Source organism: Harpegnathos saltator, unplaced genomic scaffold (genome assembly GCF_003227715.2).
Source record: "Harpegnathos saltator strain DR-91 unplaced genomic scaffold, Hsal_v8.6 scaffold498, whole genome shotgun sequence".
Classification (NCBI taxonomy): domain Eukaryota; kingdom Metazoa; phylum Arthropoda; class Insecta; order Hymenoptera; family Formicidae; genus Harpegnathos; species Harpegnathos saltator.
The window spans coordinates 110,001-133,368 of record NW_020230313.1 but is presented as its reverse complement, the minus strand read 5'-3'; the positions used below and the strand labels follow the sequence as shown (position 1 = coordinate 133,368).

General features: G+C 45.9%; 3 protein-coding genes across 4 annotated transcripts in view; 1 reads left to right on the top strand and 2 right to left on the bottom strand.

Moving 5' to 3' along the window:
* Positions 1-5,113: 5,113 nt before the first annotated feature.
* Positions 5,114-6,933, bottom strand: LOC105188585 (splicing factor U2af 38 kDa subunit). Its single transcript, XM_011150122.3, has 5 exons — positions 6,756-6,933; positions 6,561-6,648; positions 6,064-6,130; positions 5,661-5,949; positions 5,114-5,544 (listed from the first exon to the last, which is right to left on the bottom strand). Exons 1-5 carry the CDS (start codon positions 6,797-6,799, stop codon positions 5,310-5,312), a joined length of 723 nt encoding a protein of 240 aa, XP_011148424.1. The 5' UTR covers positions 6,800-6,933; the 3' UTR covers positions 5,114-5,309.
* Positions 6,934-7,745: 812 nt separating this feature from the next.
* On the bottom strand, positions 7,746-13,019 carry Acsf2 (Acyl-CoA synthetase family member 2). Its single transcript, XM_011150125.3, has 8 exons — positions 12,815-13,019; positions 12,221-12,743; positions 9,927-10,110; positions 9,484-9,693; positions 9,244-9,378; positions 8,903-9,016; positions 8,555-8,791; positions 7,746-8,278 (listed from the first exon to the last, which is right to left on the bottom strand). Exons 1-8 carry the CDS (start codon positions 12,924-12,926, stop codon positions 7,964-7,966), a joined length of 1,830 nt encoding a protein of 609 aa, XP_011148427.1. The 5' UTR covers positions 12,927-13,019; the 3' UTR covers positions 7,746-7,963.
* Positions 13,020-13,901: 882 nt separating this feature from the next.
* nompC (no mechanoreceptor potential C) overlaps positions 13,902-23,368 on the top strand; it is a 15,973-nt gene continuing 6,506 nt past the window's right edge. For both annotated transcript variants that reach the window (XM_025302492.1, XM_011150123.3), the window contains exons 1-10: positions 13,902-15,472; positions 15,841-15,942; positions 17,539-17,640; positions 17,806-17,922; positions 18,553-18,753; positions 19,802-20,185; positions 20,314-20,634; positions 20,866-22,093; positions 22,256-22,431; positions 22,547-22,975. In XM_025302492.1, the coding sequence (XP_025158277.1) occupies positions 15,143-15,472; positions 15,841-15,942; positions 17,539-17,640; positions 17,806-17,922; positions 18,553-18,753; positions 19,802-20,185; positions 20,314-20,634; positions 20,866-22,093; positions 22,256-22,431; positions 22,547-22,975 (3,390 nt within the window). In that variant the 5' untranslated portion in view covers positions 13,902-15,142. The remainder of the gene's footprint in view (positions 15,473-15,840; positions 15,943-17,538; positions 17,641-17,805; positions 17,923-18,552; positions 18,754-19,801; positions 20,186-20,313; positions 20,635-20,865; positions 22,094-22,255; positions 22,432-22,546; positions 22,976-23,368) is intronic.

The following is a 23,368-nucleotide window of genomic DNA, read 5'->3' as shown; positions in this document are numbered from 1 at the left end:
AGAAGAGCAAGATGAGCAGGAGGAGGAAAAGAAGTCGAAGGCAGAAAGAGAAGGCACGAATTCGTTCTTAAGTAATCGTCGGCCCTTCCGAAGGTATTCGCTGAGCTAAGGACGAGACGAGACGAAACGACGACGACGACGACGACGACGACGACGACGACGACGACGACGAGGTGAGGTGAGAACGACGGCGGAGAACCGAGGCATGCCGGGGACTCGATTAAATGATTAAACGAGCCCCGAGGCGCCATATTAAACTCGCCGTTATTCTCGCCGTACCTCTCCTCGGGAATCATCTCGCCCTCGAAGACGACAGTCTGCTTCTCCCCTGGCGCAGCTTCCTCTCCTCCATTTTTCTCATCGCTCCTCCCGCCTTTCTTGCGTCCCCTAACAATGTCATTGTCCATTGTCGCGGCACAATCAAGGAAGAACAAAAACAGATTTCGATTATGCCGATTGCGAGGAATTCTGATGAACCGGTTTTCTTTCCTCGGCGGGCAGGCGGGCGGGAAAGGAGTAAGGGCGTGGACGTCTCTCATAAATCTCCGGAAAGCGCTATATCGTACCGTCTGCGCGCGAGAGTGTGTGAGTTCTGAGAGGAATACTCTTGATTCTCGAAATACGTCATTCGAGTGGTTTTAAGCGGAGAAAGTAACGTGAATACGGTGAAAGAGTGCTTCGGCAAAAAGGGTGCGTCGCCGCAAAGTTTCGACGGCAAAACTAAGGATTTACTTTTACAGATCTTTATTCTGAAAGAACGTTTCACCCTAAAGGCATAGAGGCTTGATGGGGAATACCTCCGCAAAGATTTCTCGCAGGGATAATCACGCAAACGGCGCGACCGCGATATAAATGGTATACGACACAACTAGCGGCAAAATGAGTGGGAATGGTGTATTTTCAGTCGGGGCTCGATTAGATCATTTAGATCGTTTTAACACCAACAGAAGAAGCGGATCGACTTTTTGCGGGGGTTCGGATATAGCCGTTGAAGCGCCGCGGCCGGGACGCATTTGCATATAAACGAGAACTTCGCCGGCATGGTAACGCTGAAACGCGCCATTTTTATTATTACACCAATTAGGTCGTCGCACGTTGCGCATACTACAAATTTCCACCGCTTATCCTGTTTTTTTTCCTACCTTTCCCCGAACGCGCGATGCGATGCACCGCCGCCGCCGCGTCGCGCTTGTGTTCTCGTCGGTAGCTCACGCGCCATTGTCTCTGTTTGTGAGATCACCTGCGTTTGGAGGATCACACCTTGATGATCTCGCATAGAATTTCGAACACGCCTACCCATCCTTTCTCAGCGCTGCCCATCGATTCAGGCTTTTCGCAGGCGGCCACGCGATTAAATTAGGCGGCCGACGCAACATTTTTTTTCTCTCTCCATCCATCGAGCGACGAGGCGTCTCTCATACAGCGGGATTGAAAGACGCCCTCTCTCCGTCTCTCTCGTCTCCCTTCCTCCCCCCCCTCTCTCTCTCTCTCTCTCTCTCTCTCTCTCGCTTTCTCTTGCTCGTTCGATACGCGGTTATCCGTTATCCGGTTATCTTATGGAATAGAAATCTTTTCGACGGCCTTCATTTCCCCTCGCTTTCATATAGTCATTTACGTCGCGAAGGCGACTCGCCTGACGTTCGATCGCAATTTTCGTGTTCCGCCCGTTAAGAGAGACGAATCACCTTTTCGTCAGAGGCGAGAGGAGTGATTAACCGGACCGAATAATACCGACTCGTTACTTAACGTTGTTACACGTACGTCGTGACGTGACGTCACACGCTGAAACACGTTGCTTACGATGGATCTCGAGAGGGGAAGTGGAGGACCTCCTCGATCGGGCAACGCTTCGTTGCTGGTGCACTCGTTTGTGCGCCCGCCCGCCCACGCTCTACGAGAGCCGAGACTCTCGAGATTTTTCCGATTGCTGTTTGAAACGTTTCCAGTTTTCAATATCAAATCGATCCTGGCCGACGTAATTGCCAATCTCCGTGGCAGTTAGCGAAAGACGGGACGCGTCCTGTTCCGGGGAGGCTCGTCGATACGGGAACGCCGATCGAAGATGCACCACACACAGCGCCGGGGTCCTTCCGGCTCGGTGACGTTTGACAGCTCGTTAGCTCGTTTCCCCGACGAGGGAAATCGCGGTCAGGACTGTTCATTGTTCTCGTCAGACCCCGGTGAGCGTGCGATTTTCCGCGCGCACGTTTCGCACGAGGACCGGTCCTTCTCTCGCTTTTCGTCTCCTTCGTCGTGCTCTTTCGTCGTTTCTGTTCCTCTTTCTCGCGCGTTCTCTTGCTACATCTGGTGGTATAAAAACCAGCCCCCCCCTCTCTCTCTCTCTCTCTCTTATGGCTGGGCTGTCTGGCGAATTGCCAGGATTAATTATGGTAGCCGGATAGCCTGTTCGCGAACCATCGTGCTCCGCTCCTGGGCTTTCAATTTGCATCCTCGCGTATCGACGCCCTCGAGGATTCTTCTTCGCGTTCTTACGAGATTCGTAGATTCGTGGGACCACGGGCGAACTTTTGCCGAAACTTATCGCACAGGAAGATGTAGCCGAAGGGAAAATATATCGTGCAGAGCCGAATTCCGCGATCATTAGTCTGGGTGGAAATGAACCGGGAATTAGGCCGGGTAAGAGGCGAGAAAGTAATCGGGAAGGCAGTCGCTTGATGGCTATTTACAACCACTCGCAATAATTTAACTCCTTAAATAATGAATAACAGTAAAATCCGACTCGCATGACCAAGCGTAAAGAACAGGCGCGAATGCGAGCAGATGCAAAAGCAACGCTTATGTATCGCTCATTCTTAGTAGATTCGCTACGGCATTGTGTTCATCTTATTAACGAGCGTTTTCAAGCCTCACCTTCCATCCATCGTGTTGGTGCGAATAGAGACCGATACCGATGTATTCGTAAAAGAATCGCTTCATTCGTAAATATTAGCGTGATTCTGTTGGGTTACCGGATACTTTATCGAAAGTACTTCGGTAAGCTGGTATTAAACGATCGACCGGTCTTCGCGCACCTGTTCGATGGACGACGCTGTGAAAAGGAGAGATTCGAAATGCCACGCGCGACGCGCTGTTACGAGCGCTGCAGTTAAACCATGAGAGACCATGAGAGGCCTGCGATGCGTTTATGGCTCATCCATAATCGAATTCAATCTGTGTACGTGAACGAACGATTATGTACATATTTAACGTAATCGACTATGTTTTATGCAGGCACGCATTAATATCGCGAGCGATTTTGTTCCCCACGGATGCCGATAAATGCGCGTTAATAAACTTCCCAGTTTGTTATGTGCGCATTCAATTTTTCATCGCGACAATCACTTCTGTCCCGCTCACCCTCCCCTCCCCCTCTCTTCCCCCCGTGCGCGCGAAAAGAAAAAGCGATCGCGATTTCGCCGAGATGAAGGAATCACGAGAACGAGCGGCAAGAGCGCAGACGAAGAGAGCATCGGTATTCCGATAACCGTCCGAAAGAAACGGCAGGTGTCCTTTAGAGGCAGCTGCAATCACGACGACCATCTGCTGCGGTAATGCACGCCCGCCTTCAAAGTCCTGAGAGTGAGAGAAGCCTCTCTCTCTCTCTCTCTCTCTCTCTCTCTCTCTCTCTCTCTCTCTCTCTCTCTCTCTGTCTCTCTGTCTCTCTCGACCCGCCGAGAGAGCACCGCCAATTAGGCCCAGCTGAAACACGTGCCCGCGTTGCGCCGGATGAGCCGATTTCAACTGAAGGAGACGTGATTCTCCTTGGAAGGCTGCCTCTCCCGCGTTTTTCTTTTTTTCTCTCTCTACCTTCGCTTCCTCCTAATTTTTTTCTCTCTTCTTAGGATCTCTCTCTCTCTCTCTCTCTCTCTCTCTCTCTCTCTCTTTCTCTCTCTCTCTCTTTTTTACTACCCTCGCTCGGCTGCGCGCACGCCCGCCGCATCTTCGCATCATCTTTCAGCAACAACTTGTTGAGCAACAGTTGGCCGGCACGAGACAACGAGTACGCGCCGGAACCGATTAAAGTAAGAACAAAAGAGAGTGAAGACTTGGTTCGCGAATAATCACAGCGTGTACATGAAGAGCGCAAGTTACTGTTAGAAAGTTGGTAGTAACAGTACGCCGCGGCATTTCGTGCTGATTCAAATCTCTGGGGTAACAGATCTGTTTCGTAAGAAAGAATTCTATTTCACACAGTTATATATACACATATATAAATACGATATACAACACACACACACACACACACACATACATACGCGCGCGTGCGCGTGAAATATAATAGATATATAATAGCTTAGCCAAAGTTGTACATCACGTTCTAAAAACGCATATATTTTATAGTTCGAAAACACAATTTCAGCTCATCGAAACTTAAATAAATTATTGTTTTCTAAATAACTTGTCTTGTTCTAAAAAAACTGGCGTTTGCAGCAAATGCTGTTTCTCAAGTAATAATTCATCATATTTGGCGAAGTGACTGCAACACCGTAAGACACGTAAGAAGACGAGCGCGGCAATTTCGCGGCAAAAGATATCACAGAGAAATCTCGCAGCAAACTCCGCAAGCTTGTGTCGCGAGGTGTTGGTAACGTAGGATACCAGATCAAGAGGACAATTTTAAATATATTTTTATGCATACATTTTACTTATAGATGCTACTATTCCCAAAATTTCAATGTAATATTATTAAATCGAAACATCAGACACAAATATCAATTGTTATTTTATTAGAAAATGCAGTGTTATATCGAAAACTGCATTACCGTGTTCTCAAGATATTACGTAACATGAAGGACTCGAAACTCAATGTTCTCGGTATCTTGTAAATAGGAAAGAGGAAATAGAACATCGTTGCAACGACATTCTCACATCAACGTTTTATGTAAAAACAAAAACTAAAAATACGTATTTGATGAATGTATGTATTTCAATTTTCTACATATGTGAACAACTTATCCCAAACAATAATTATATATGAGGGATTAATTACAACATATTGTTGTAAAATTACAGCTATATTTTAATGCTATCAAAACTGTATAACTCACATCTCTCAACATACCACGTGAATTCAGTGCTAAATGAATATAATAAAATTTAAGGAAACTGTCACTTAATGTTTTACAGCACAAGTAGTTTTTATATGTTTTCGATCTGCTTTAACAATGATGTTTAATAATAAGAGGGCTATTCTTTTACTTTGCGTGGTATCAGATGTGACTATATATATTATGTATATCGAATGAATTTAAAACAAGGAAAAGGAATAAAACAATAAATATACGCATGCATATTAATATGAGAGATCGTTAATAACGACCAGATCGGCCATCTCTGCCCTTATCGTCTCTTCCCTTGCGACGATCCTTAGACCTGGACCTCCTGTCTCGGGATCTAGATCTTCTCCTACGATCGCGACCTCGCGATTTCGACCTAGATCTAGATCGACCCTTGCCCTTCTTCCGACTGTACAAATACCGACGAAGTTCCCGAGAGATGGGCTTCAGATGCATAAAGTTGCAAAATCCGGAGCGCGTACACTCGCTAAACACACACACACACGATGCCACATATATCCCACAGCTCGCATACAAGCTCTTTCGCGTACCTCCATACATATGTATATTATATTCTTATAAGTTGCGTAAATTCACAATTACCCCATTTCATATTGACGACAACATGCCTCACGAAAATCCGTGACAGGGGAGAGCTCGGCGTAGACCGGCCTGCCACCGAACCAACGATTGTTCAAGTCGTTAACCGCTCTTTCCGCATCCTCCTCCCTGCGAAACTTAATGTAAACGTTTCCAACCAGATGATCGCCGAGATTGTCACATACATTCATCTCCTCGATTTCACCGTACTTATCCTCGCATTCAATGAAAACGTCCTCGAAAAAGTTATCGTAATGCTCTTGCATTTCTTCGTCCGTTACATTCGCGACCACTATTATCAAATAATGGAAATACGTTCCAAACCGTGACGCTACTTATACATATACATATACATATACTACAGCACGTAACATTTTTATGCCAAAACTTTATACAGTATACTTACAGTGAGATCCGTCTGCGCTCTTGGCAGAATTCTGAGGGTTTACATAAAGATTCTGCAGTAGACATGTCTAAAGAACACAGGGGTTTTTAACTTAAATGATATGTATCACGTAATAATAAGGTTAACATTGTTCGTACCAATTTGAACAATAATTCGAACGATTTGCGCTCGAGTACAGTGTGCGTATGTCAAATTAAAAATGCAGATGTAAATCATAATGCAGAAAGTCACAGTAGAGTTTAATATATTGCATTAGTATACCTTTATCGCCCAACAAGGAGCAAACAGGACAAGAACAACATACAACATAATCATCTCAAAACAATCCATGATATCCATCCATTCGACAGAACCTCTCTTTGCATCTTTGCATAATAAATATGCATAGCATATCTTTTGAGAATACTTCTTGCGAAACAAACGTCGCAGTGCGTAAATTGCAGTTGCGACATCGAAAAGTACCAGTGATAAAATATGTACCAGTTATTATCACATACCTGGCTGAAGGTCGGTTTGTTGTGGATACGTGAACATCGATCTCCGTGTCGACAAGCTCCTATTTTGAAGTAAAACGAGCAATTTACTCTGAAACAGAGACAACGGGAAGAACATCAGTCGTGATTTGCATTACGACAATAATCTAACCTCTATCGTGTAAGAGCCATTCGCAAAAAGTATATAGCGACGCTTACTTGTCCTTTTCAGTTCCAAAAATTGATGCCAGATACTCAGCCATTGTGCGAAAATCGTTCGGATGAATCTCACAAGCGATAAAACAGATTTCTCATCAGTTTTACATAGAATTCAACGACGCATCTCCCGCGTCGTTGAACTGGTCCGAATCGTACATTCCAGAAAACTGCTAGGGAACTGCCATACCGACTTAGCATTCGACAATTCGATATCTCGATAACTCAGAGATCGATAAGATGAGCTATCAGTCTAAAGACCGTATCACACTAGCGATTGCGATTGCGATTCCGATTCTTCCTCGACCAATCAGAAAGCCATCAGAAAGTCAGCCGAACGACAGTCGTGAGTCGCTGCTTTCTGATTGGTCGAGGAAGAATCGCAATCGCAATCGCAGCCGCAGCCGCAGTCGCGAGTTGCTAGTGTGATACGGTCTTAAAGTTATTTTGTTCTACATAAAGGTTCGCACTTATCAACCTGTGACTATACCTGTGACTGACGATATCGACGCAAGGATTTCAAACGAGAGAAATACAGCAGAATTTTATCATTCTTCAATCTTCATTCGTAAGTAAACATAAACTTTTATGCATAAAGTACACGCGCATGATTCTGATTTTAACGATGAGCCTCAACGCCGTGTATAACGGAACGGATTTTCTACGTTAATTAAAACATACCGTAGCGCCGCTAAAAGGGCCGTTAAGCCGCCAAATGAGAACATGATATGTAAGACTTTTCTGTTAAATGTGATGCGTTTTGTCTGCACACAAATGTCGTACTTAAATTCAAATACCGTATAACGATGCAATTCAACTCTGTAAAACGATATAATTTATATGTATCGAGAATATATTATAGATTATTCCTTTACTGTGCATTCCACAATAACAATCTCGTTACTGTTACAACAGACAAGATGAAAAAAAAAACAACTCTATTCTTTTAAACTTTTTACTCACAATTCTATCAAATAAATGAAAAAGTTTCAATCGTGCTTCAATCAGTCATGATGCTTTATTTTTTCCAATCGGTAACAAAAGAGCTACATAAATGCACGCAGATAACCTTGTCAAAGATATCGCTTTTTATTTCATGCTGTTATATCAATTCATTGGCGAGTTACAATTGTTTTAAAGACTCCGTAGGTCAACAGTAGATTTCGACGAAATATTGGCGCTAGTTCGAACGTAGCATCTTTGCTTTCATGTCAACGTGAAATTGTTGTTGAGCGATCTTGTCTTGTCGGTATCACACCCTTGCTTTCCAATTGTTTCTTCAATTGAAACTTCTGAACTTTTCCACTATAGGTCTTGGGGAACTCGTCTACAAACTCTACGTAACGCGGTATTTTAAAGTGCGCAATTTTGCCCTTGCAATATTCTCTCAGCTCGTCCTTTGTCATTTTCTCGCCGTCACATAGTCGAATACCTGCGCACACTTCTTCTCCGTAAATTTCGTCATGAGCTCCTATAACTTGCACCTCCAATATTTTGGGATGAGTTATCAGAAAATCTTCGATTTCCTGTGAAATATATACGTAACAATACTTCATATTGTGGAATGCTTCTTCTCTTCTTTGTAATCAGATCCAAATTTGATACAGAGTAAGATAGAGTATCCCAGACGGCAGAAACTTCTAAAAAATGCCTCTAACACGTTATATATTGAACATATTAAACTCTAATAGCTTTTAAAAGTTTATGCTGTCTGGAAGTTGGTTCACCGTGACTGAATTATTTATAACTAATAGAGTAGAATAGTAAATGAGGTAACACTAAAGATGTATCTATAGTCTAACCTTGGGAAAGATATTTTCTCCTCCTCGAATAATCATATCCTTCAGTCTACCGACTATTTTACCATATCCGCTTTCCTCCAGGATAAATTGATCACCAGTTTTTAGCCAACCCTCTTGCGTCAAAGTATTCCTTGTATTCTCCTCTTCGTCCCAGTAATACATCATGTTGCAATATCCGCGTACCCAAAGTTCGCCAGGTGTGCCAAAGGGAACAGGCACATTGTTTTCATTCACTACCTACGTGCAAAATGACATGCTTAATCTGACATATCTTAGAATTCGCCGTTAAAATGAGAAGATAAAATTAGAAAATGCAAAAACGGAAAATAACGAAAATTCAATATATACCATTGCTTCGACATGATTCGACAAATGACCAACGGTTGTCTCCGTCAGATCCTTGTCCTCTCCATATATCGATTGAAATATTATGCCTGTTGTTTCCGTAAGACCATATATAGACTGTAACCGTAGATTTGTTTCAATATAAACAATATACCTCGCTCGTAGTGATATGGTAATTACTCTTTATACTCTCCCTCTCTCTCTCCCTCTCTCTCTCCCTCTCTCTCTCCCTCTCTCTCTCCCTCTCTCTCTCCCTCTCTCTCTCCCTCTCTCTCTCCCTCTCTCTCTCCCTCCCTCTCTCTCTCTCTCTCTCTCTCTCTCTCTCTCTATTCGTTCAAATTTACCAATATATTTTCCAAGCCAAGTATCATTCGCGTCCTTTTGATAAGTTCAGGTGACGCAGGAGCACCACCGGTGCATCCTGCCGAAAGACTGTTAATCGGTAACTGCAATCGTTGCTGCACATCGATCATGTTCGCCTGTTGGCAATTGAAGCCAAGATGTAACAAGGTATGCCATTAAATTACTTTGATAACAAGCGACAAATCAGAGTAGAGTGTCCACATTTTTATTTCCCCACTTACCCACATGGTTGGTGTTCCGTATGTCCAAGTGCAACCCTCTTTTGCAATCGCCTTCAAGGAACTTACCGGATTGAAGGAGCGCGCTTCCAGAACAATAGTCTCCCCCGTATGAAGGATGGCCATTTGAACCATTAGTACATTAAACATGTGGAAAAACGGTACGTTGCAACATATTTTGCCATCGAGGTTCCCCACCGTCCTGCTTGCAGCCTATCGTCACATTGAAAAAAAGAAATGACTAGTATATAAAATGATTTTTTTTTTTTCAAAATACAGGGCAATCCCCCCTCGATTGTACGCCCATGCTTCGAGGTACGGGAGTAAAGAAAAAGTACGAATAAAACGTGAAAGGACAGCTGTCGTCCAACTCTGTTTCGTTAAGACAACACGACAATTTTTGGAACTATTATCAAATGTTTGGCAATATGATTTGCATCCCTCACCTCTTTGCTATTATTTAAGATAGCATGATGCGAGAGGAGAGTCGCTTTCGCTTTGCCGGTGGAGCCGGATGTAAACTGTATGTTGCATCCGTCGTAACAAGATATCTCACTTTGTTCGGCAGCGATAGCTTCCACTTCCGTTTTCGTCGGCATTGCCTCGACGTCGACGAGACGACGGGTACCACTGTAAATTAGACATCCCATTAGATATTATATTTAGATCATCGTTTTCTCGACGATGACAACGATATTAACGAGCGCAAATGGACAGACCTTGATGGAAAGCCATTAACCTAATTGCGCCATGATTCACCCACAGAGCACAAGCTCTACTTGATCAGTGGATCAGTCAAAATTAGTGAGCAATAATGCTACGTATAAGGGTGGAAGAGGAGGAAACACGATGAAACGAAAAGTCCTTTTCTCCTCGTCTACTCGAATGGAAATGATCTACTCGAATGATGTAATCGAATAAGAGTCCACGACAAAAGTGCGCAAAAAGAAATTTTGATACAGTTGCTTCGCGAAATTGCCGCTCCGACATTGAAACTCGCTTTCGCTTTAAACTCCATTATCCTATCCGCGAGCGATCGTTTAATCTTTACCTTCTTCTTGACCTCAGATCGATACACTATTTCTTATGTCGTGAAATAGAATACTCTTTTATACCTTGGACGCTTACCAGCGAGTATATCCAAGTGTACAAATCGTTTTGCGACATCTCACTAACTATTTATTAATAATTTTGTCTTTGATGTAACACAATGTGTCTATACTACAATACTACTTTCTAATTTGCAATAAATAAATAATAAAATATGGACGTTCTTAAATTTTGTGTTTCATTTTATATTTTGTGTGTTTCTTTTTCCCTCTCCCCCTCTCTCTCTCTCTCTCTCTCTCTCTCTTTTACAGGAAAGAAGTCGGTTCGTGCAACTAATTTTTTGTTTTCTGAAAATTCAGACGAAAATTCAACTAAATAATAACGGAAAAATTTGTGTAAGAAATTCTTATTCAGCCGTACTTAATTACTTATATTGAGCTTTGACGCAATTATATTTAAAGAAATGCGATAACATGCGAAATGAGATATTATTTCTGTTCATCGAAACCTCTCGATAACCTCTCTTCTATTTTGTCGCATGAGTCAAGAACTTCTCTCCATACAGAAGTAGCAAAGGAAATTTGAATGAATATTAAAAAATTTTCATTCGAAAAGAGAGACTAACGTGCAGTTACAAGTGATACAAATAATCGCGAAGAATTAACTCGTAGCAATTTCTATTGCCTCATAAGCTCCACGAGATACTGACAACTGGAAAAAGTAAGCGTGAGCTCACGAAATATTTAGTACAATAGCCACAGCGTGTTCTTAACCCATTTTGCAAAGTCGAGCAAAAGGTTCCCGTCAGTCAAAGTGCTAGGGCTCACGCGATACTCACGAATAGACGCAGCGAGTGTGCTCTAACATGTGTAACATGTGTTAGAAGCTCACGAAATCACAAACACCCGTTCAAGTTTACAGTTTATCTGAAGAAGTGGTTGTAATTGCTCGGCACAACAATGATTGTGTTACACGAAAATACACGAAAAAAATGTTTACTAAGAATGAAACAATATATTACTTTGATGAAACAATTTTCTAATGAAATATGAATAAAAGCTTTGCGTGTAACCTCGATGACTCAACAACACAACATTGCGACACATTGCGAAATTGATTTAAATGAACAGAACATTATTTTTGGAGAAACGAGTTACACTTTCTCGGAACAGTCTGTCGTTTAAGAATGCCATATAAACACTTAGGAGGAATTCCGATTAAAAATACCAGTATTCTATTTGGGTTAGCCAAAAATCTTAATAATTTGGACTGAATTCTAATAAGCAGCCAGAATTCCTCAATCGTTTATCCAAAATTATCGCTTTACCAAAAAATTGTTTCGTTCAATCCAATATTTCTCTCTTTCTCTCTCTCTCTCTCTCTCTCTCTCTCTCTCTCTCTCTCTCTCTCTCTGTCTCTCTCTGTCTCTCTCTCTCTCTATCTTGGTGTACAAACATATATTTAGTTAAAAAGAACGAGAAAAATAATTCAATCGGATATAAAACACTGCTTAGTAATTTGTAACTGTCGAAATAGCAGCTATCGTGATGCATCTCGAGATAGTATTTTTTCCTTAAGAAATATAGTATGTTACTTCGTATGATTTTTTCGACAATTGCTTCTCGAGAAAGAAATCCTTACACAAAAGCATCTATTTAAATACTATGACGCTAATTGTGAAATATCTTACGTTATATGATCCTGGGAATAAATAATAATATGTTCCAAAAACGGGCACGCTTCTTTGACAGAGAGTAACATTTTTGGGTAATTCTGCGTTTTAAACGAGTCAGGTGAGATGACAGCCTTCACTTTGACCTTCCGTAGACAATATATCAATTCGTTCTGTTGATAGGCAGGATTGATTGCGACATTGACCAGGCCCAGTCTCGCTGCACTCAAAGCAGCAACGTACCATTCGAGATCGTTCGGACCCCAAATACCCAATCGATCGCCTTTCTTCAAACCTAACTTCTTCAAGCCCGCGGCTAATATGTCGACGCGTCGAAGAAGTTCAGAGAATGTTAACTGAATATTCTGATGATGCGATATAACACAAACTCGTTCCGGCCACTTGGTTGCAGCTTCGCCTAACAATTGTCCGATGGTACCATTCAAAAGTGGAGATTCGCCAAAATTGATCATGTGAGAGATTTTGATCGCTCGAGAAGTGTTTGTTCTCGTTTGAGTGTTTAAGTATTGAGGCTGAGGCTCTGCAATGATTCGTTGTTGTGTAAACCCAACATTTAAACATATCTCTCTGCTGACATATTTATTTACTCACCTCTCAAATCAACATACGAAGTGAACAAGCTTTGCGTGTAATCTCGATGACTCAACAATACAACATTGCGGAATGCGACACATCGCGAAATTGATTTAAATGAACAGAACATTATTTTTGGAGAAACGAGTTACACTTTCTCGGAACAGTCTGCCATTTAACAATGCCATATAAGCACTAAGCGTTTATACCACTGATATCTTAATACATACCCTATTATCTTATGTATTCCGCATTATCTTAAGCAGTATTATCTATTCAACGTTCAACGTCTTCTTTATCTCATAATTGCAGGCTTACAAATGTAGACTTTATACTTCGTCATGCATGAGTTCATTTACAAGCGAAGATAATACATTTACGATATAAGCTGAAACTTATATTGCATTGCGAAACTATGGAATTTAGATTTTCGTTAATACGTATACATTTTAGTATATTCCATACACAGAAATATATCGCGACTAGAGAAACGAATGCGAGCAAAGCATGAAAACGATACACAACGTATGGCTGTTTTCACTGTGACGGAGTATACATATATATTGTACGTATACGTATAGCAATACTGCTGTGTTTATCAATGTTATTATCTTTGGCTGCGTTCTGATATCACTACCAGCAAATGAGAATCTATAGTATACGTCACACAAACCATATATTTTTATGTTTCGATGTTTACTCAACACAGTAAACATAATCGACATGTCATAACTGAACGTGTTTGCATTCGTAGATAAGTATGCGCTTAGTAAATGCGAGTACAAGTAGTTTTGAATGTCTCATATCTGATGCTTCTTATAAATTTCCTTACTGTAAAAACTTTAAACAACACTCTGTCCAATGTTAAAATTGCATTGATTAGAAATATAATCAACGACGGCAAAAATATTTATTTATTGAGATTTATAATTTTACAAAATTCTAAAATTAAAGATTTTACAAATATTTATCTGTAATTAATAGTGAAGTATATCCTTATTATCTACCAACTCGTTTTATTAATTCGTTTGTAATTATTATTACCTAATGTTATAAAAATTCTCAGGAATATTACATATTCCTGAGAATAGTTTGCTTCTTTGATGCATAGATTATTGGGAGAGGATGAAATTCAAGCTTATTTTAAAATACTCCAACATATGTTCGTCGTTATTCGCTACGTCTCGTCAATTACTCGCAAACATTACGCTCAATCTTAAACTTAAGTATTAAAAACAAACGTTATCATCGATTATATTGACCGTGAGTTTCATTTGACCGTGTGATTCATTTTTAGAGAGTACACATCGAAAGTATGTACATATATATATATATATATATCAACGTCAAGGTGACGTGTCTCGAGCGAAAAGTAGAGAGTAGGCACACGAGCAGAGGCCCTTGGTCCCTTGACTAAGGAGGGCGAAGAGAGAGGGTGAAGAAGAATGGGGAGGAAGCCGTTATTCGGAGCCGCGGCAGAGAGTCCGGTGTATTCGAGATAGCCGGGGATAGCGTGCCTACCGGACTGGTCCGGAAGTCGCGTGTCGACGGCAACCCCTCTCCGCGGCTCTTGCCCTACCTTCGTCTTCGTTACTACCACCTACACACACCTGCAATTTCCTTGCCTTACCTCACCTACCCTGCCAACGACTACGACGACCAGCACGGCCTACCGCGAAATTGCTTTGTGTGAGTCGAAGGTAATCCGTGCAAGTCAAACGGTAAGAGGGTGTTGGTGCAACGTTACCCTAACGAACCATGAGAACGAGTCGACGATTGGTCGATCCTGCCGCGAGCGAGCGAACCCTCTCTTCATTCTCTCTCGGTTACGTACCGTCCTCAGAATCGTCAGGATAACCGTGCCGTTAACAACACTCTTGCTACACCGTTATAATAAGTTATCGCTTGATTTCTAATCAAGACCGAGCATAGATTGAGATTGAGAATAACGAGACGATCGATCGAATCTCTCACTGAAGCGTGTTTGCATCTCTCGGTTGAACCGAAATGAGGCTCGAGTGATACGTGATACTTGTCATTCGCTAGCTTACGCATTCGACACTTGCCTGGTGTCGTGCTCTACGACGAAGCGGAGCTGCCTTTCAATCGTTTTTCAATCGGCAAAATTCTCCTTGAAGTCGCGTCACGTGACAAGCGTTCCATTGTCTTACATCCGGCGGTGCGCGTACGCACCAGAGAGCAAGAGGTGTACCGGCCACCTGGTGACTCGGTGGCGATCTTTCGGTGGCGCAATCGTCGCAAGCTTGAACGTGCAATCTTGAACGAGAGTGAGTTGCTCGAGCGAACCATGCTCGCGCTATACGCAGTGGAATCGTACGGCGTAACATGAGTAGCAACAGCAAGAAACCGCCAGGAGGCAAGGACGACAAGAAGAGCCCCTCGAGCAAAGAGGAGAGTCCGTCGGGCGGAAAGGACGATGGCGGTTCGGCCTCAACGGGAAGCAATGGCGGCGCGATCGGAGGGGAACCATCGCAGCCGGGAAGTAAGCCCGGCTCCGCCGGTGCGACCGCCAGAGAAGGGGCCCAGAGACTTCTGGGCCTGGCTGCGCGCGGAGAATGGGCACCCGTGGACCAGCTGCTCAAGTCTCTGGAGAAGACGGTGCAGAGCGCGGGGGAGGATGGCTTCATCGCGCCGCTGGCCGGCGTTCTGGATCCGGTTAGTTCGTTAGGTTCGATACGGTGAACGACCAGAGATACCGGATACCACCAGAGGCAGAGATACCGACGATAAATCGTGAATCGTGCTGAAGTTGATTCGGTCTGAGTAATTCGGCAGGATATTTAACGCCCTCCCCTGCGTTAAACTTTAAAAATAGATCCCTCGTGCGCGCGTGTGGCGTTTAAAGCGGAACGAGGGGAGGGGCTCACGAGGCATCTCTTTGAGATAGACAAGGGGGGAGGGGGGGGGGGAGGGGATAATCAATTAAGTAGAAGAATCGCGTGACGCGAGCCTCTCGCCCGTGCATCGCGCACTTTTTCTTACGTATCCTCAGATGGAGACCTCTTTTTTTTTTTTCTTTGCAGATGACGGGGATGACGCCGCTGATGTACGCGGTGAAGGACAACCGCAGCGCGCTGCTCGATCGCATGATCGAGCTTGGGGCCGACGTTACCGCCAGGAACAACGCAAGTACTCCATGATGATAGACGCGCGGTAGAATTTGCGAAGCAGGCTGCTCGACTGATCGATCGTACGGGCAGAGCAAAGCTGCTGTGCCCTCTGGAATAGAATTCAATCGGAGAAGACGCGGATTATCCTGTCGCGACGAGCAGGGATCAATCTATGGCAGGGAGACACGAATTATTTCTCATACGTATTATTCGAAAGTCTGAAGAGAAGCTTTCATTTTTGGTAGCCGACTAGTCTCTCTCTTTATCTTTATCGAGAGAAATAACAACAACAACAACAATATATATCTTTCGTTTCTCGATTATTATTCGAATTTCCGATATAACTTAAACTATTTATATAAAAATATTTTTCTACGACGCCCACTTATAACGTGTCCGTGTTGCCGCGTAAATTACCTAAATTCAATATCAGTTATACTGTTGAGTCTTTCTCTCTCACATCCCGCGTTGCGCGCGGGACAAGGGACGAGTGCGCCGACAAAGCTGTCGATCGAATTTCACGCTGTCCTATCTACGTTGCCGAGCTTCATTGCTTGCTTCATTGCTGACGCGAGAGAAGTTTTCGTGCTGAGATTACGTGGCAGCGGCACGTAATACAGCTCACTGAGCGAAGGTGACGCGTGCCGCGAAACGTGCACGGCTAATGATCGAGCCGCGTTAATCTGTGCTAAGTCGGGGCAGGTAGAAGGTAGGAAAGATTGCGTGAAGGAGGGCCAAGGCCAAGGGGCTTATATGCTTACCGACCGACTGGACAAAGTGGTCGGTCGTGTGTCGAGGGAGCAAAGTAGGCCGGTTGACTTTCGATCAGACGCAATGAAAAAGCAACGCGATTTTTAGGGTAGATTTTCACGAACTCGTTAAGGTTATCCAACAACGACCTTTCGCGCTTGATGGTCACGCAGGGTAAGCAGGTTGCACTTACACATTCGGGCTTTTCCCCCGAGAGAATTAAGTGCAGGGTCTTACAGAGCCTATATCGAGTACACCGATTCCAAATGGCCTATGAGTCAGGACGACGAGATTCAGCCGTGAAGCCAAGTCGGGGAAATTTATGAGTCCTCGTGGACTCGCGTGGAGCGACACAGGAGCCTTCGGCTTCGTATTTGTGTGCTCGAAGACGTCGTCAAACCTATTTACCGTTTTACCCGTTGTATGCTATCCTCACCACTCCCACAATGACTTGGATATAATTATGAAATAGCAAATGCTGATGCGCGCCGTGATTGAAAGGCCGAAACGTCGGCCGAGAGAGTCAGTTCATGTTTATGGGTGCGGCGGGAGCAAAATGGATGGCCTTATCATCTTATTACTTGTTCCCCCTTCGTGACTCCTCACGTGCGCACCAAACATCAAACGCGTATTCCGCAATTCCGTGAAATTACGCGATAACGCGGACGAACGCGGAAGATAGAAGGGAGTGCATCGCGCTTCTTCCTTCATTCTTCAAGCGTACGAAAAACTATGACACATATAACTCCCTTCACGAGAGTTTACCGAGTTTAATTAATCAATAGACCAGATTCCAGATAGACAGCACTCCACAAGTTTCAGAAAGACACAAGAAGCTTAAAAACATGTCTCTTTCTACAGGACAATTACAATGCACTCCACGTCGCCGCCATGTACTCGAGGGAGGACGTTGTCAAGTTGCTATTGTCCAAGAGAGGTGTCGATCCATACGCCACGGGCGGGGTATGAATACAATTATTGTTAAATTATTTAACTTTAACTCGAAGCACTCTGTGGACGCGCTGTGTAGATTGCGCGACAAGCGATATAAATCCGCGATCTTTCTCATATCACACTTATCAATTGCCACTACACGCGTCACTTGCTGTGACGTGTATGTGTGTGCAGCCAAGACAGCAGACGGCAGTGCATTTGGTAGCATCGAGACAAACGGGTACCGCCACATCAATTCTACGTGCTCTATTGGCCGCCGCTGGACGAGATATCAGGCTGAAGGTCGATGGCGTGAGTAACGGAATGACATACATATTTCAATTTCGCAACCTCACGCAAGAAATAAATAAACGCTCGAGACGCGCGAGACGCGCGTCTCGCGTCGACTCGAAGCGGAGTCGGGTCAATCTTCTCTCGATATTTCAATGCGGAATCAATCGTCGCATGGCGCGGTAATAAGCGGTTCGTGTTGGCCCCGAAACTCCGAATTGGACGTAGATAAAGATTTTTCCGCAATAGCCGCGGCACGATGTTCCCGTTTCGCGTTCGCGTTTCTCGCGTGACAAGTGCCGCGCGCCGAGAGATCGCTACCTGGTACCGCGGCCACCGGGACGGCGCTATAACTCTTCTCCAGTTTGCTTTTTCTCTCCTCCTCCTCCTCCTCCTCCTCCTCCTTTTGTCTGCCATATCTGCCTGTATCACGATGGCACGACGTCATTGATTTGGCAAAGTTGACAGCCGACAGTCACGACGGCGATACACACACACACACACACACACACACACACGTCGCGTCTGCCTATAAATAAAAACAACAACGGTAAAGCTGTACATATCACGGGACGACGAGCGACCCGAGTTTCCGATCAACGTGAAAGACTACCCCCCATTTTAAGTTTATCCGGTGATTTCTCTCTGTAGAAAGGGAAGATACCTCTTTTGCTAGCGGTGGAGGCTGGCAATCAATCGATGTGCCGGGAACTTTTGGCGCAGCAAGCGCCTGATCAGCTTCGGGCCACCACACCGGCGGGTGATTCCGCTCTGCATTTGGCCGCGAGAAGACGAGACATCGACATGGTGCGGATCCTAGTGGATTACGGCACGTCCGTCGACATGCAAAATGTACGTTGGTGAAATGCTCAAGCGGCAATAATTGAACGATAACAATGCGACTTCGTCGGCATCGCCGACGTCATCTCCGTGTGTGTTTCTACATTTCTCCGCGACTCTGTTACGATTCTACTTGCTACTCTACAATTACGTAAGCTTCAACGTCGCGAGCGAACACAGCGAAGCTCGGAAAAATCACGGAGCCGTGCGTGGTTGACTTGTAAATTACTACAAGCATCGCTACGTCGAACGTCGTTTATGTTCCTGAATGAATAATAATTGAGAGAGCAGCACCCTCCTCGAGGGTAAAAGACTCGCGACAGAGTCCTAAATGTTGCCCTTCGCGTACCCGCATTCACCCGCATCAAATTATTATATTGGTTGAAAAGTTGTCTCTCTCTCTCTCTCTCTCTCTCTCTCTCTCTCTCTCTCTCTCTCTCTCTCTCTCTCTATCTCTATCTCTATCTCTCTCTCTTCTTTTTTTCTTTTTTCTTTCGTTTTAGCACACCGAGAGACGGTTCGTGGAAAAATATCATAAATAAAACAAACTTATTTATAAACTGTTTTTTATGGTAATTTATGATTCCTATTGGCATACAGCGACTTCCACGACCGGCACGAGATTCAATTGCTTCGCAAAAATTTCACCGAATAGAACATGCATGAGTAGGCCATGCATGTGTAATGCATGATAATGATTGTCGCATTGCGTCCACCCAAGTCCAACAACGTATGCAAGAGCGAAGTTTTCAGTTGACGACGACATGTGTCAGGAGGAAGGTCAGGCATTAATTTCGCATGGAAGTGCTACTACATTTTTCCAAATCGGTATATCCGCGATAATCGTCGAACGATATCGCAAGAAGAAGATCTATGACGCAAACAACGTATCGCATTGTGATCTGGTGTAATAGTGAAAAGGAAAAAAAGTGTCGTCTCTTTTTTTTTTTTGTAGAGCTACCACATATGTAGCTACCGTATGTAGACCTTAGATGACATAAGGCCGCCGTTGAAGAACGTTGCACAACTTTGTAACGCAAGCGAGATGACAATGTTTCAGGGCGATGGGCAGACCGCGTTGCACATAGCGAGCGCCGAAGGTGATGAGACTCTGGTGAAGTACTTCTACGGTGTCCGCGCGTCCGCCTCGATCACCGATCATCAAGATCGGACACCTATGCACCTGGCCGCTGAGAATGGTCACGCGTCCATAATCGAGCTACTGGCCGATAAGTTCAAGGCGAGCATTTTTGAGAGAACGAAAGACGGCTCCACTCTGATGCACATAGCGTCGCTCAACGGCCACTCGGAATGCGCCACTATGCTCTTCAAGAAGGGCGTGTATCTGCACATGCCGAACAAACGCGGCGCCAGGTCTATTCATACGGCCGCCAGGTATGGCCACGTGGGTATCATTAGCACCTTGTTGCAACGAGGCGAGAAGGTGAGTTGCAACACACACACACACACACACCTCCTTCATTCACCCCTCGATTGCATGCGACGATTCGTGCGAAACCGCGCGAATCACGAGTCATATCGTTTCTTGTCGTCGCTCTTGTTGTCGCTCAGGTAGACGCGGTGACCAACGACAACTACACGGCACTCCACATAGCCGTGGAAAGCGCCAAACCGGCCGTCGTGGAGACACTCTTGGGGTACGGCGCGGAGGTACACGTGAGGGGTGGGAAACTTCGGGAAACTCCGCTCCATATAGCCGCCAGGGTGGCCGACGGTGACAGATGCGCCTTGATGTTACTGAAATCTGGAGCGAGTCCGAACTTGACGACCGACGACGGCCAGACGCCTGTTCATGTGGCGGCCAGTTATGGGAACCTGGCGACTCTCCTCCTGCTCCTTGACGACGGCGGAGATCCGATGGCCAAGTCGAAAGTACGCTGATGAGACGAGAAATTCAATCTGAGATTGTATTCTTCTGAGATATAGCTGTGCAATGTTCTGAGTCAATCGGACGATCGATCCGTCCGAAATTTGAAGAATTTCCCGAATACGAGTTCTCACTCGAGATCTTACTCAATCTTCCTCATCTCTCTCTCTCTCTCTCTCTCTCTCTCTCTCTCTCTCTCTCTCTCTCTCTCTCTGTGTGTGTGTCTCTCTCCTTAGAACGGGGAGACGCCGTTGCATCTGGCCTGCAGAGGTTGCAGAGCGGACGTGGTCCGACACTTGATCGAATTCGTGAAGGAGAAGAAGGGCGCGGAAGTGGCGACTCTGTACGTGAACAGCCTGACCAACGAAGGAGCCAGTGCTCTCCACTACGCCGCCCAAATCGAACCGACGGAAGTCAGCACCCCCGGCGACGACCGCGCGGTTATTCGCGCGCTCCTCGACAGCGGTGCGGACGTCTCGCTGCAGACTAGACAGGCCCAGGAATCGGCGTTTCATCATTGCGCCCTCGCGGGCAACAACGAAATCTTGCAAGAGATGATCAGTCGCATGTCGGCGACGGAAGTGCAGAAGGCCCTGAACAAGCAGAGTGCCGTGGGTTGGACGCCGTTGTTGATCGCGGCTCATCGAGGGCACATGGAACTGGTGAGCACTCTGTTGGCGAATCACGGCCGGGTGGACGTGTTTGATCTCGAGGGTAGATCGGCTCTTCACCTGGCCGCCGAGCACGGCTACCTTCAGGTGTGCGACGCGCTCTTGGCGAACAAAGCCTTCATAAACTCCAAGTCGCGCGTAGGCAGAACCGCCCTGCATCTCGCTGCCATGAACGGTTATACGCACCTGGTGAGATTCCTCGTGCAAGACCACGGCGCCGCGATAGACGTGCTCACTTTGAGAAAACAGACGCCTCTTCACTTGGCGGCGGGAGCCGGTCAGCTGGAGGTCTGCAAACTCCTGCTGGAACTCGGCGCCAGCATCGACGCCACTGACGACCAGGGGCAAAAGCCAATCCACGCCGCGGCAATGAACAATTACGCCGAGGTGGCACAGCTGTTCCTGCAGCGGCACGCCAGCCTAGTGATGGCCTGCACCAAGGACGGCAACACCTGCGCCCACATCGCCGCCATGCAGGGCAGCGTACGCGTGATTGAGGAGCTGATGAAGTTCGACCGACAGGGCGTGATATCCGCGAGAAACAAGCTGACGGAGGCCACCCCGCTGCAGTTGGCCGCTGAGGGCGGCCACGCTGAGGTGGTGAAGGCTCTGGTGCGGGCCGGGGCGTCCTGCGCTGACGAGAATCGCGCGGGCTTCACCGCGGTTCATCTGGCGGCTCAGCACGGCCACGGCCAGGTGCTGGAAGTGATGAGGTCGTCGCAGTCCCTCAGGATCTCCAGCAAGAAACTCGGTGTCACCGCGTTGCACGTGGCCGCTTACTTCGGACAGGCCGGTGAGTGAGCAGAAAAGTCGCGCGTTCATCCCGCGCGGGGGGGGGGGGTGGGGGGGAATCAATTTGGCAATTCGATGGCAGATTGATTCGGCAGAGTTTCGGTCGCGACAAATTCGACGCGACGAATCGTACGAATCGAACCGAGCGCTCGGTTGCTTCCAGACACGGTCAGAGAACTCTTGACTCACGTACCCGGGACAGTGAAGTCCGATCCACCGACCGGGGGAGCTCTGGTAGCGGAATTAGGAAGCGAATCCGGGATGACGCCTCTTCATCTGGCCGCCTACTCCGGAAACGAGAACGTCGTACGACTGCTGTTGAACTCTGCCGGTGTACAGGTAGGAGTTGTTGTTTGGCGCGCGTTGCTCTCACGTGAGAGCATCACGAGTCGGCGGCACGAGCCCGAGCATCAGGCACAGGCATAAATAAGGCACAGGAATGCTCTGACTGCAGGCGGACGCTGCGACCACCGAAAACGGATTCAATCCTTTGCATCTGGCCTGTTTCGGCGGCCACATCACCGTGGTGGGTTTACTGTTGAGCAGATCGGCAGAGTTGCTGCACAGCGCGGACCGTTACGGCAAGACCGGCCTGCACATCGCAGCGACCCATGGTCATTATCAGATGGTGGAGGTACTCTTGGGCCAAGGGGCTGAGATCAACGCGACCGACAAGAACGGCTGGACGCCGCTTCATTGCGCGGCGCGTGCCGGTCATTTGGACGTCGTGAAGCTGCTCGTAGAGAGCGGGGCATCCCCGAAGAGCGAAACGAATCTCGGCTGCGCGCCGATCTGGTTCGCCGCTTCCGAGGGTCACAACGACGTGCTCAAGTATCTCATGGAGAAGGAGCACGACACGTACGCTCTGATGGATGACAGAAGGGTAAGGCATGGCGGATCGATCAGAACTTTACCCTAGGCCTAGCTCGTACACACATAAAGCTGGCACATAAATCTTGTCAGGCAATTGACAACTGATCGAGCGTGTGTGTGTGTGTGTGTGTGTGCGAAAAAGCGACCTCGAATAAAATTATCCAGATGCCAGACCGGTTTCCGAAATCCGGGTTCCGCAACATCGCGAAGTTTCCGCGCGTTTTTAGCGGGCTCGCGGGAAGCGCACGGCACATCCGAAAAGTTTACTTATTTCGTCGACCGGACTCGACAAACCAAACTAATAAATTTGAGCTTTAATGTTAGGTACGCACGCGATAGGTGCGGTTGAACGGGCAGCGAAAATTTATCGTTGAATCACGTTCGGCTCAGACAATTTTAAAAC

Coding starts and splice junctions, on each gene's coding strand:
- LOC105188585 (XM_011150122.3), bottom strand. CDS start 6,799: ATGGCTGAGTATCTGGCATCAATTTTTGGAACTGAAAAGGACAA. Junction 5,950..6,063: donor GAGCGCAGACGGATCTCACT/GTAAGTATACTG, acceptor ATTTGATAATAG/TGGTCGCGAATGTAACGGAC. Junction 5,545..5,660: donor TGTCGTCAATATGAAATGGG/GTAATTGTGAAT, acceptor GTGTGTGTTTAG/CGAGTGTACGCGCTCCGGAT.
- Acsf2 (XM_011150125.3), bottom strand. CDS start 12,926: ATGTTCTGTTCATTTAAATCAATTTCGCGATGTGTCGCATTCCGCAAT. Junction 12,744..12,814: donor TTCGTATGTTGATTTGAGAG/GTGAGTAAATAA, acceptor GAATCATTGCAG/AGCCTCAGCCTCAATACTTA. Junction 9,017..9,243: donor TTGGCTTGGAAAATATATTG/GTAAATTTGAAC, acceptor CTACGGTTACAG/TCTATATATGGTCTTACGGA.